This window comes from Panthera leo, chromosome C1, assembly GCF_018350215.1.
Source record: "Panthera leo isolate Ple1 chromosome C1, P.leo_Ple1_pat1.1, whole genome shotgun sequence".
In the NCBI taxonomy this organism is placed as follows: Eukaryota; Metazoa; Chordata; class Mammalia; order Carnivora; family Felidae; genus Panthera; species Panthera leo.
The window spans coordinates 162163878-162177539 of NC_056686.1; the positions used below are offsets into that span (position 1 = coordinate 162163878).

At 39.1% G+C, this 13662-nt stretch overlaps 1 protein-coding gene and 1 pseudogene across 3 annotated transcripts in view; both read right to left on the bottom strand.

Moving 5' to 3' along the window:
* The window catches only part of CHN1 (chimerin 1), a 202580-nt gene that overhangs the window by 34154 nt on the left and 154764 nt on the right, over nucleotides 1–13662 (bottom strand). For all 3 annotated transcript variants that reach the window (XM_042949182.1, XM_042949183.1, XM_042949184.1), the window contains one exon: nucleotides 12870–12947. In XM_042949182.1, the coding sequence (XP_042805116.1) occupies nucleotides 12870–12947 (78 nt within the window). The remainder of the gene's footprint in view (nucleotides 1–12869; nucleotides 12948–13662) is intronic.
* LOC122227878 lies at nucleotides 3961–4945 on the bottom strand (annotated as a pseudogene).

Below are 13662 nucleotides of genomic sequence, written 5' to 3' on the forward strand. Positions count from 1 at the left end.
TTCTCTCTTTCTCTCTCTCTGCCCCTCCCCCACTTACACACACACACACTCACTCTCTCTCTCTCTCTCTCTCTCAAAATAAAGTTAAAAAGAAAGTATTCTTCCTGGGGCACCTAAGTGGCTCAGTCGGTTAAGCATCCGACTTCGGCTCAAGTCATCTCACAATTCATGGGTTCAAGCCCCGTATTGGGCTCTGTGCTGACAGCTCAGAACCTGGAGCCTGCTGCAGATTCTGTGACTCCCTCTCTCTCTGCCCCTCCCCAGCTCGCACTCTCTTTTTCTCTCAAAAATAAATAAACATTAAAAAATTTTTTAAGAAAGTATTCTTCCTTATATAAAAATATTCTTTCTGCCCTTCATTGTGGGTATTTTCTTTTGGTTCACTATTTTTTTCTTCTTTGATGCCTAATATGCATTAATACCATCCAATATGTTTTTCATTTCAGACATTTTATATATATATATACATATATATATATATATGTATGTATATATATATGTGTATATGTACGTATAAATGTGTGTGTGTGTGTGTGTGTGTATATATATATATATATTTTTTTTTTTTTTTTTTTAAGTAATTTCTACACCCAATGTGGGGCTTGAACTCACAACCCCGAGATCAAGAGTAGCATGCTTCATGGACTGAACCAGCCAGGTGCTCCCATTTCAGATACATTTTTAATCTCTAGCTTCAATTTCTTTCCTCACTGCTGCCTCTAGTCTATTGCTAATTCAGTCATGCTACTAAGATGATAATGCTTTGAGGACTTTTAAACGATGTCTCATGCATTACCATGTTTTTCTACTCCTGCTGCAGGACAAAACTCTTCTCAGCCCTGAGTGCATTTCAGAAATTGTCCAGCCTATTGCTTTCTGGTTTTGTTTTTAAATATTCTCCTCCTTTCACACATATGTAGATAAGTACTTGCGCTAAGAGTCGAGAAGATCCCAATGCAGATCCCTAGAGCCCTTATGTATAGCTCTGTAATTCCAGGTACAGTGCCCCCCAAATTTCAGCTGCTTTTTTGCCTCACCAAACTCCAATCTCTGTGTCTTCCACTTAGCTAGGCTCTCTTCAGATTCTCTCCCCAGGTGTTTGGCCAAGAAACTGCCTCCAAACAATAAATGAAAACAACCTTATGAGCCCTCTTGCTGAGTTCCTTTTTTCAGGTATCACAGTACTGTACTACCTGTTCAATATCTGACTGTTGTCTTAGATGTTTTTTTCTGGTTTGTTAGTTGTTTAAGATGGGAAGGCAAATCTAATTTCTCCATGGTGGCCAAAAGTGGAAGTTCAGATTATATACTTATTTCTAAAACTGATCTTTCATGTGAGCTTGAACCTGGGACTTCTCTGGGCTTCAGTTTCTGCACGTGCAAAATTAACTTTATCAGTAATTCTCAATGTCCCTTATAGAAGCTCAACTTCTTCAGGATTCTTTTGTCATCATGCTCTATGAATAGGTCTCTCCCAGCAATGTGTTATACGGACACCGTCGTATTCAGTAGGTTGTGTACTAGGATTGTGGAATTAGTGACCTCATTCTGTAATTTAATGTTGATGTTGGCATTTCTTATTTTTTTAGCTACACAGAATAAATGTCTTCTCTTTGGATACCAGTTCTCAACCCATATGAATAGTTTGGAACTGACCCCAGTTCCAGGAGAGAGTATGTGACCTGGATCTAAGCCAATCAACACATTCTATTCTGCCCAGAGTTACTGGTTCAGAGATAAGCATATAAGATAATTGGGCCAATGTCTGCCAGGCCCGGACTTTTTTGTTCTGTCTCATTGTGAGCTGACTAGAGTCTGAGAATATTTAGAGCTGGAGCTTCCGCAGGCCATCGTGTCACAAGTGGGAGACTGCAAATGAATACAGAGCTGGGAGGCAGGGTTCTGGTGCCATTTTAAGCCCCTAAGTCAAAGGATACCAACCACCACCAGACTTTTCCTACTATAAAGGAAATAAAGCCAATTAATCCCCTTTCATTGGGCCTTAACAAGCATAAGAGTTGGGCTTTCTGACACTTGCCACAGAAAGTCTCCAACTGTCCCATCAAATGGTAAATATCAATCATGGGTTCCAAATAGGTTTTTAAAAAGACACTAATTGTGGAGTAATGAGCTATACTGGCAACCATCAAAACAAAATCTCATGCTTCCTAGAGATGGACCTTTTTTTTTTAGGAACAAGGGCACTATACAAGCATGTCAGGCAGAGTCACAAGCAGTGGTCTGGGTGTGGCACATATAAGGGCTGGGGCTCTAAACAGAGGGAGTTCTATAAGAGAAAGGAGTGAACTTAACATTTTAGGCCTGATTTGGGCAAATCCGTTTGCACAGCTAGCCGAAACAGGTCATTTCTAATACAACAGACTGTAGGATATCACCTAATATGACAAGAATCCCTGGACACCCATGACCTTAAAATAAATACATTTTTTGGTGTTAATTTTTATGTCTGCATAACACTTAAAAAAATTCACCAACTCTATTTTTCACCCCTTTATGTTCATCCCCCAACATAAAAATATTTTTTAAATGAGCTCTTGATGATGTTTCAGTGTAATACCACTGGGCTATTTTTCCTTTCCTTTCTAGCTTTCCTATTTTGCACCCAGAAGAATCTTAAGATAATTTAAGAAGAGGGGTTAAGAAGCCTAAAAAACAAAACAAAACACTACCAGCATGATGTTTGTTGGAAAAATAATTTGTAGTGGTTTCTCAGATACCAGTAGTACTAATAAAATATTTATGAAAGAAAAATCAATATTTTCATGTATTCACTTAAAATAATCTTTCCTAGACTTCTCTTCCACTTATGCATGTATCTCTTCTCTCTGTCCTTTGGTCTCTTTGATGAAGGCAATGATATTTTTGTGTTATGTACTATTACATAAGAATACTGAATGCTGCCTAATCAGGACAGTAAGTGTGCTGAGATATAGGGAACTCAACAGTACAGATAGTTACTGAGTAAGATGTTATGACCTGTGCATATTCTTCAGACATCTGCTTTGACCATCTTATTAAAGCCATGGTAGCCTTCACTCCCAAGGAAGACGTTCCTCTGAGGAATGTTGACATAGGGGGTCACAAAGAAGATGAAGTACGACTGTGTAATTTGCTAATTAAACAAGGTTTAAAAATTAGAGACATAAAATATTACATCTGTGTCCTACTGGATTATAAAATAAACAGAATAGGGGCGCCGGGGTGGCTCAGTTGGTTGGGTGTCCGACTTTGGCTCAGGTCATGATCTCGTGGTTTAAGAGTTTGAGCCCCGTGTCGGGCTCTATGCTGACAGCCTGGAGCCTGCTTTGGATTCTGTGTCTCCCTCTCTCTCTGCCCCTACCCACTCACGCTCTGTCTCTCTCTTTCAGATATAAATAAACATTAAAAAATTTAAAAATAAAATAAGCAAAATACAAGTAAGACTCAATCCTCAATTAAATCGAAGGGGAGAAGGGAAGTATGATACAAGTTACTGCAAAAAGTTGCCTTTAACATACCAATGTGACTCAGACGTGGGAAAAACTGATCCTTGAAAGTAAGATTATTATGTGGACACAAAAAACATTAAGAACAGAATTTTGGCAGAGGTGACGTCATCATTATCATCATTATTATTGTGTGTTCTTCCTATGGGTTTATATCCTTTCATTGTTATTGCAATGAGAGTCACATGCTGGGCTGATTCTCTGCTTTGAGATAAATTTTAGAGATGCCAATTTTTTTTTAATTGAAAAGTAACTGACATACAGTGTTCTTTAGTTTTAGGTATACAACCTAGTGATCCAGTATGTGTATATATTACAAAATGGCCACCACAATATGTCTAGGTGCCGTCTGCCACTACATAAAATTGTGACGATATTACTTTCTAGATTTCTTATGCTGCACCCTTCGTTCCCTTGTCTTATTTATTTTATAACTGGAAAGCCATACCTCTTAACTACCTTTATTTTGTTCATCTCCCCACCCCTCTACCCTGTAGCAGTCATCAGTTTATTCTCTGTATCTATGAGTTTCAGTTCTGTTTGTTCATTTGTTTTGACTTATTTTTTTGATGTCTGATCTTATGTGTTACTTTTAGAAAATCTCATTTTTGATGGGTCTCAGAGGAAGAAGCTCTGAGGACAGCCCCCATCTCTGGGAAATCTGTTCCTGGCATTTTTCTTTCTGGCTTCCTTCATTCTCTTGACCAAAGGTTTAGCATATTCTGCAGCCCCTTCCTTATTTTTTTTAGTGTGCTGTTTCTTTAGACTTCAGAGCAATATGTTGACTTGTGCATTGGAGGACACATGGAGTAACAAAGCGCCGAATCTTGGGTGCTTTGGTCCTAGGTTTCTTACCTTCTTTGTTTAGGGGATTTCTCACAACATACTGGCAGACATCATCTTTTTTAGGGAGACTGACAAGTCTGTCGATTCTGCTAGCTCTTTTGGGCCCCAGGCAATGAGGCACAGTAGTATCCGTGAATCCAGGAGTATCTTTCTCTCTCTTTTTTTTTTTTTTTAACAATGATCAAGTTGAAAACACTGAGGTTGGCATCCACAAGGCAACCCCCAACAGATCGGCACCTTCTTTCCTCAGACCTCCTTGGTTTGTAGCAGGCACGTCCGTTACCCAGCAACAGGCAGACATGGCCATGGATCAAGACACCCTGCTTCATGGGGAAGCCTTCTCTTTGCCACCACTGATCTGGACCATGTAACCAACCCTTCCATTGTTCACTCAGAGCATCAGAAGCAACTTCCGTGGCTGTTCGCTTCTCATAAAATGTTTGAAGTTTGCGTTCATTGTCTACTTCAATGAGTTTCTGGCAGCCCGTAACTGGGAAAGAGCTGTTCAGCTTCACCCTAAAGCAGGCTACTGCTGCCGAAGTGCCATGAAAAAGAGCTATTTTGATTTGAGCTTCCACATATAACGAAATCATATAGTATGTGTTTCTCTGCCTTGACGGACTTCCTTTCTGTGACTGATGTAGCATAATAATTAATTCATTAATTAACCTCTAGATCTATCCATGTTGTTGCCAATGGCAAGATTTCATTTTTTTATGGCTAATGTTTTATTTTACACACACACACACACACACACACACACACACACTCCACCCCACATCTTCTTTAGCCATTCGTCTACTGATAACACATAACACATTTAGGCTGCCTCTATATCTTTGCTATTGTAAATAATGCTGCAATGAACTTAGGGGGGAATATGTCTTTCTGAATGCGTGTTTTAATTTTCTTTGGATAAACACCTAGAAGCAGAAATACTTTATCGGAAGGTAGTTCCGTTTTTAATCTTTTGAGGAAACCCCTTACTTTTTCCCCAAAGTGGTCGCAACAATTTACATTGCCACCAACAGTGCATGAGGGTTCGTTTTTCTCCACATGCTCGCCAACACTTGTTACTTTTTCTTACTGATTCTAGCCATTCTGACAGGTGTGAGGTGATACCTCATCTCACCGTGGTTCTGATTTGCATAGAGATAGCAAATTTCTAAAACATTAAATCAGTAGGATGGACAAAAACACTGGAAATAGTACAATGTCAGATGTAGTTTGTTGGAGGATCTCACATTAGGATATTAGTTGGGAATATGAATCAGAACTGGTTTTGGGAGGCAGCCAGGCTCTCTCTTAAGACGTTTAAAAGTGACAACCCTACATTTTAATTTCAAGGCTGGCTTGAAGTTCCTTTTTTTTTAATTGCTTTTTAATTACATTAAAAAAAACCAGTGCACTTAGTTCCACCAACAGTCTCCTTGTGAGAAAGACAAACTTCAAATCTCTCTCCAAATTTTAAAGCAGCATAATCAAAAACAGACAACTGGGACCACATCTAATGATAAATCTAATGCACTGCAAAGGAAACAATCAACAAAGTGAAAAGGCAACCTATTGCTGGATCATAAGGTGGTTTTATTTTTATTTTGGGGGGAACCTCCATACTGTTTTTCATAATGGCTACACCAATTTACATTCATAAACCATGTACAAGGGTTCTTTCTCCACAGCCTCACCAACACTGGCCATGTTTTGTCTTTTTGATAATAGCCACTCTAACAGGTGTGAGCTGACATCTCACTGTGGTTTTGATTTGCATTTCCCTGATGGTTCATGATGTTGAGCATCCTTCCACATACCTGTTGGCCATCTGTGTACCTTTTGAGAAATAACTATTCAGGTCCTTTGCCTGTTTTTAACTAGGGCTGCTCTTTGCTATTGAGTTGTAGGAGTTCCTTATATATTTTGGATACTAACCTCTTATCAGGTGTATGGTTTGCAAATATTTTCTCCCATTCCATATGTGCATTTTCACCACGTTAATTATTTCCTTTGCTGTGCAGAAGCTTTGTATGTTTTTTTTATTTTTTGGGTAGACAAATTGTGTTTTATTCATTCAGTGACATACTATTTAGCAATGAACATGAATAAACAATTGACGCAACAATATGGGTGAAATCTCATAATGTCCAACAACAGACACAAGGACGTACACATTGTATGATTCTGTTTACACGAAGGTCAAAAACAGGCAAAACTGATACATGGTATTAGAAGGGGTACTTTTGAGGGGAGGGAGAAGAAGTGGCCAGGGCAGGAGGATGAACTTCCAGAGTCCTGGATGTACTACTGCAGAAGCTTTTTAGTTTAATACAATCCCACTTGTCTATTTTTATTTTTGTTGCCTGTGCTTTCAGTGTCCTATCTGAAAAATCACTGCCCACACCAATGTCAAGAAGCTTCTTTCCTACATTTTCTACTAGTAGTAGTGTTATGGTTTCAGGTCTTATATTTAAGTCTTTAATCCATTTTGAGTTGACTGTTGTATATGGTGTGAAATAAGGGACCAATTATTTATTTTTGCATATAGACATCCAGTTTTTCCAGCATCATTTATTGAAGAGACTATCCTATCCTTATTTAGTGTGCTTGGCACCCTTGTTGAAGATAAGTTGCCTGAAGACACATGGCTTTATTTCTGGGCTTTTTGCTCTATTTCATTGGTCTGTATGTCTGTTTTTATGCCAGTACCATACTGTTTTGATTACTGTAGCTTTGTAATATACTTTGAAATCAGAAAATACTGATGCCTCAAGCTTTCTTCTTGCTCAAGATTGCTTTGGTCTTTTGTGGTTCCATGCGAATCTTAGGATTTTTTCTATTTCTGGAAAGAATGCCATTGGGATTATGACAGGAATTGCATTGGCTCTGAAGATCACTTTGGGTAGTGTGGACATTTTAGCAATATTAATTCTTCCAGTATATAAAAGATTAACATTTTAAATCCCCTAGCCTCATAAAATGGCTATGGAGAAGTATAAGCAACGATGTGCAAAACTTGCGAAACGTTTCTTTTTGGATTATTTCGTGGTAGTAAGTAACCTTCCCCATGACCTTTTGCTCTGGCCTTGTACTTGAGGCGTCATAACCAGCTCCTCAGCCAGCATTACAAACTGTAAGAAAGATCCATGGGGCCGAGGCTGAAGAGGTTACAATGCTGGGGGCAACGTAGAAGCCTGGAAATGCATGAGTCTTTGCGGCCCTCCTCACCACCGTTAGGGACAGAAATAAAAAGCAGAGTAGTATGTGTTATTTTTGGCTTCTGTAGCATCTGATAAGTACTCTACCAAATAACAACTGAAACAGTGCCTACAGGGATCTTATCGATGGTCTTGTCCAACCTCCCACTTTCCCTCCACGACTGCCCTAAGGAGAGAGAGCCCTTGCCCTGCACTGAGCTTTGTTATTTTTATCTTCTCTTGCAAGTGACCCACATTAAGAACTGGGAATTTGTCTGTGTGGATTTACAGATACATGTATTTGTATAACCTAGAAATATGTATATATATATATATATATACGTGTGTATATATGTATATGAAATTCAATTCAGTATTCTATTTGGAGGAAAACACTTATTCCTTTAAAATGTCTGTTAGACACTCCATGTCATACCTACAGGAGGAGCAATGATGTTTAACAAGGAGACATTCCAGGCTGCCTTTTACATCAGTCACACTGCATTTAATTTCTTTTATAAGGCTTTTATGACTCACAACGATATTCAAATTTCTGACCACTTAAAACGTGAACACAGATTCTCCAAATATAAGACCGCATGATGATATCAGGAGTTTTCCTGCATTTAAACAACTCACATGAATCTGACTGAAAGACTGTACCAATACAGGTCTTAAAATCGTATAAGACGCATTTTTACGTTGAAATGTCCTGCTGCCTAAGAGGTGATTTCAAAATAACAGCAATCACCACCACCACCCACCACAACAGTCCCTCCTGTCATACTGTGTGCCCATTTAGTCCTTCAGCAGATGTTTCTGCTAAAGAAATGGGGCTGGCGGTGGTGCGACTGCTGGTGGGGATAATACAACGGTGGCCACAGTCCTTGACTGTACAGCGGACTGTTAATATAACCGGTTTAAAAAACTATCCCTCCATGGGTGCCAGGGTGGAGCATCCGACTCTTGATCTCAGTTCAGGTTGTGATCTCGCAGTTCCAGGGGTCGAGCCCCATGACAGGCTCTGCCCTGACAGCGTGGGGTCTGCTTGGGATTCTCTCTCTCCCTCTCAAATAAATAAACATTTAAAAAATAGATTCCTTCATATATAGGTTATTTTAATTCTTTTTAGAAATCAACATATTAAAATTCTGTCCTCATATGGGCCTTAATTATGGGCCTTAGTAAAGCTTTAACAGTGGAAAACAAAGTAATTATATTAATAAATCTAATGATCTCGGTATTTAATCAAGAGAATTTTAAAGATTTTTGCTTTTATTTTTAAGTAATTTCTATATCCACCATGGGGCTCGAACTCACAACTCCGAGATCAAGGGTCACACGCTCCACCGACTGAGCCAGCCAGGTGCCCAAAGAGAATTTCAGAGCTGTAAAAGACCTTCTAGATCATGTAGTTTAACCCCATGTTTCACACTAACTCTATTTTTATTTGCTGGTTCATTTTGCATCTATTCTCAACGGGTATCAAATGAAGACCACAGGGCTTGGACCTGTGTCCTTCAGAGGGAAGGAGAGACCACTTCCAGCAGGACAGCTGGCCATTTCGATCCTTCAGTTTGTCAAACAGCAGAATGTCTGGTCTGTGTGCCAGGACTGGAGGTCTTCAATCAGTAATTTTATTAAATATTATAAGGTGCATGCTATAGTCTTATTTAATTATAGTATCAGTTCACATTTCGGGATTCATTGCCTGCATACTATCCCGGCAACATTCAATCCATTGATATGTCACATCTTTCATTTATATGCAGAATGCAAGTTATCTGAGACTCTAAAGTGAACCAGTCGCCACGTCAAGACTACCTTGAAAAAAAGGACTAAACTCCTATTTTAAAGTGTCCTCTCACTATAATTCTTAATGTTCTTTTCTTTTAATTATTTCATTTGCCTAAGTAGCCAGGTGTCTGTGGTTGTTCGCATCCTATGGAAGCTTTATTTTAGAGAGCTATTTGGATTATACCAAACGAAACACCAAATAGTTAAATTTGGAGGGAGGAAGAGGCATACAGAGGATTTCACTGTAGTCGGTGGTGCATGAACATGCAACTGCTCTTACGTAACATCTAACTCTGCCTGGGAGCGAAGAGAGAAGCAAGAGCTTTCTTTAGCCCCACAGTCATGCTAGGGTTCTCAATTGTATCATGACCTCGGTACGTGGGCAAGAAAAAGTCCTGGTATGGCTTCAGAAAAAATGCCCACTCAGGGGGTCAGTTGTAACAAAGACAGGAGCTACCGTGTACCTCACGCATACCAGAAATTCAATTTTTCCGAAGTAGAAGCAGCGGTGGTTCCAAGAGAAAGCGGTGTGCCCAAGGTCATACAAATGATCAGCTCCGGAGGGTCAGGGCTGGGTCTCAGTTATCATTGTGTCCAGAGAGCCTCGGATGGAGGATGTAAGGATGTAGTCACTGCTGGTGGAATGCCTGTGTTTTACTTTTAATGTCAGAGAATGTTTTGTTTAGTTTTTAGTTTTAAGTTTGCTCAAGAAATTAACACTTGTTTGTTTCATCTCTGTCTCTCTTCCTCGTGTGAGGATAGGGGCAGTTCTTAAAATGAGAGGTTTGTCCAGGAAAGGGTTAAAATTATTTTCATCCTATGTTGACAAATTATAAAGTAATCCGTTTTAAAGGATGTGGTACATTTATTTTTTAAATGATGACCTCTCTAAGAGAGACAACTATGTTACCTGTGATTGATTCTTCAGCAAATCCTTATAAATAACAATAGAAAAAATTTAAAAGGCCATGTTACATAACAGTAAATGGGAAGTCTTCCTGCTTTGTTTCACTTTTTTCTATTAAAAAAACAAACTCAAAAAAACAAAACACCTGTCTGGAGTTGGGCCCGGTTGATTTTTTTTTTTTTTTTTTGGTATCTCACCTCGGTGAGTTTCACCAAAGGTATAAGGCATTCTTGGCTTCACCTTCTGAAATGAGATTTGGCAGCTGGTCAACGCCACAGAGCAATGTTATATAACCAGGCAGTTCAAGAAGCAAAAAAGAAAAGCACATTGAAATGAGGCTTTGGAGAGTGGGCTTGTGGTCAGCAGAATCCACTTTTACCAACACAGAAAATAGTCAATGGCAAGGCCGTGTGAACGACTATCGCCATATAAATGCTCAGAGTTCTTCCCATTATAAATGTCTGAAGTGCACAGACTTACATATCACAAGCGGTGACCTTCTAAGTGAACATTTGTGTGGGAGAGAAGTGCTCCTGCCACAGAGTCTGAATTCTTTCGGGGATGTTCTCGGAAGTCAAGTATGACTACCCCTCCCACCTTTCTTTTCTCTTTTTTATAATGCCACCCCACAGAAACATTTTTTAAAGAACAAAGAGTAATTTCAATGGAAAGAATCAAATTGTGAGACTTCTGACCTTATTAGCAACTATAAAAAATGTGTAACACAACTTCACCAGTGTGAACTCTTTCCTGAGCATAACTTAAAAAAAAAAAACCACTCGATTTTAATTTTTCAGCTCCGGTGAAGGAAGCAGACTTCTTTTTAATGTGCCTTCTCCTCCCCGCCCCCACACAGTTTGGGTAACAAGCTAAGGGTCACAACTGGTCCCAGAGCCAGCACTTTCTGGCTGCTCAAAATTTGCTCATTAAAGCCATGTATTAAATTAAAATTGAGAAATTACTGGAAGATAAAAACCAAACAGAGAGAGAATGTGCTTGTTTATGCAAATCCCTGAACAGACTTACTATTTGCTTTTAATCAATGAACTTGACTTAGCACTAAAATGGCTTAATAGGTCAATCTGTTCCTGCTGAACACACCAGAGGGGGCATCTTTGGAGATACATTTTAAAATCTCAGCCATTTCTGAACAGTATGCATAGTTTCTTGCTTATGAACTTCAATGGCTATTTTTACCTAACATGCACACAACTTGATATCTGCAAAAGAATTTACTTGGGGTCATGCTCTTCATAAAAACCCTGTAAGACCAGTTTGTCTGTCGTGCAAGAAGCAGCCGAGGCCTACTAACTTGCATGTAGTTTAGGTTCATAAATGGAAGATATGGTTGAGACTAGATACACATACTGAATGGTCTCAATTTCATTTAAAATCAAAGATACTAGTTGAAAGGTAAGTTCCCTAAGAATCTGTTTAAAGAGGGAGAAGAAAATGCTATTTGGTTTACCCTGAAATAGTAGCAGTCTTTATACAACCCAAACATTTTAGAATTTACCCTTTATCCTCAAATGATCGGAAGATCAAAAGAATCTATTCCTCACTAAAAAAGTAGAGCATATTGGGGGCTTGGTATGTAGCATCTGAGTAAAATAAATGCTAGCGTTAAAAATCAGGATGAATCGCAAATCTGAAATGAAATTTTCTACTACAGAGCCTGGTACCTTCCGAATGAATACATCTGCTGAATAAATGAGTAAATGGAAGATCAGGGTTTCTCAGCCTATCACCTTTCGAAACCATATACCCTCTTGTATTAAAACGAGTGACATTCTGTCTACACTGAAAACAGAAAACTTCATCGTAAAGTTGTGTAACTACTGTGAAGTTACTCTAGCATTGCTGGTGCGTCCACCCATGGAGTGTCGCTGGCTGTTCTCGTGCACAGCCTCACACTAGGTTTTCCCAGCCAGGCTGCAAACAACTGAAGTTCAAGGCCTTCCATCATGCTACACACGCAGGCAACTTGAATCAACACACATACCGGCTTGACGAAAGATGACTATAGTTAGTAAAACACATTAACACAATAATTGAAAACACATACAAGGGAAAGCAGTACTCAAACAGTAAAGAGAAGCTGCTTGTACGAGCAGTGACAGCCCGATGGTGGCCACCCTCCTCTGCTCGTGGTCAGTGCATTAACAGAGGAGAAAAGACAGAAACCGTGGGAAATGCAGACCATCTGCTCCATCCAGATGCAAAAACACACGCCTCTTACAGCCAAAGCTTTTCACCAGAACCGGACGGAGATCAGATCTAATCCTCTCATGAAATATCCGACAAAGGTAGTTAGACAGATTTGCATCATAAAAATAGTGCCAAAATCATTACTGAATGAGACCTTTTAAATGTCAGTCAAGACTTTACCATTAACAGAATACTAAATCAGCATTAGAGAAAATGGAGTTGGATTCTATTAGCTTTAGTCAGCTATTCCTTAAATAAAATCATGCTTAAAACATCTTCATTCCTTAAATAGTAAGAATATTTCAGTCCAGTCATCCTAGTTTGAAAAAGACATCAAAAGATATTCCTTTAATATTCAAGTAATGTGCATTTCCTTTCTTCTAAGAAAAGGTTAAAAACAAATATTATTCTTACCTTGAAATTGTGAACCTTTTCATATTTTGGAATTTGCTCGTTTTCTTTCAGAGTTGCTCTTCTAACAAGTGATGTCAACTGCGAATAAGCAAAGAGTTTCAGAGGTTGCCAGATTGTCACAGACGACTTTTGAGAACCCAGTTTCATTCCCAAGGCTGCTATCAATAAATCTTGCTGACGGCCCTCTTGTTTTGATTTGTGAACTGCAGCTCTATTAGTTTTCCTACCCGACCAAGACTCTTTGGATGGCATTTTGGAATTCGCAGGAAAGAAATAAAACCTATATTGATCTATGTCTGTCGATGAACTCTATTCAGCTAACAAATGAGCATTCTGCCAGCCAGCACAGAACCCTAATCTACAGAGAGCTGCAGAGAAACATCGCGGAGAGGTGGAGGAGGATGATGAAGCACTTCTTAAAAAGAGGTCGACTAACCAGAAAAATTCTTCTTTCTTCCTTTTTTTTTTTTTAAAGGGCTCTATATTTAAGCTTCTGAAAACTTAAGAGTCTGAACAGAAATAAAGAGTCGATGCTAACATACAAAGCATTCAGCATCTCTCTGTCCCTTTTTAAAAGCCATGCAATTTTGACAAATGATACATTTCTAAAAGCTTTCTTCTCTATTCACTATATTACTGTCCATTCTGAATGAAAGATGCCTACATACTGCCTGTAGTCAGTTTCTAGCAACAGACACCCTGTGAAGCCCTTAGCAGGGAGGGTGGGGAGGGAAGGGATTTGACAAGGAAGGCTGGATTAGACTGGTCACCGTAAGAAAGGAGATAACCAATG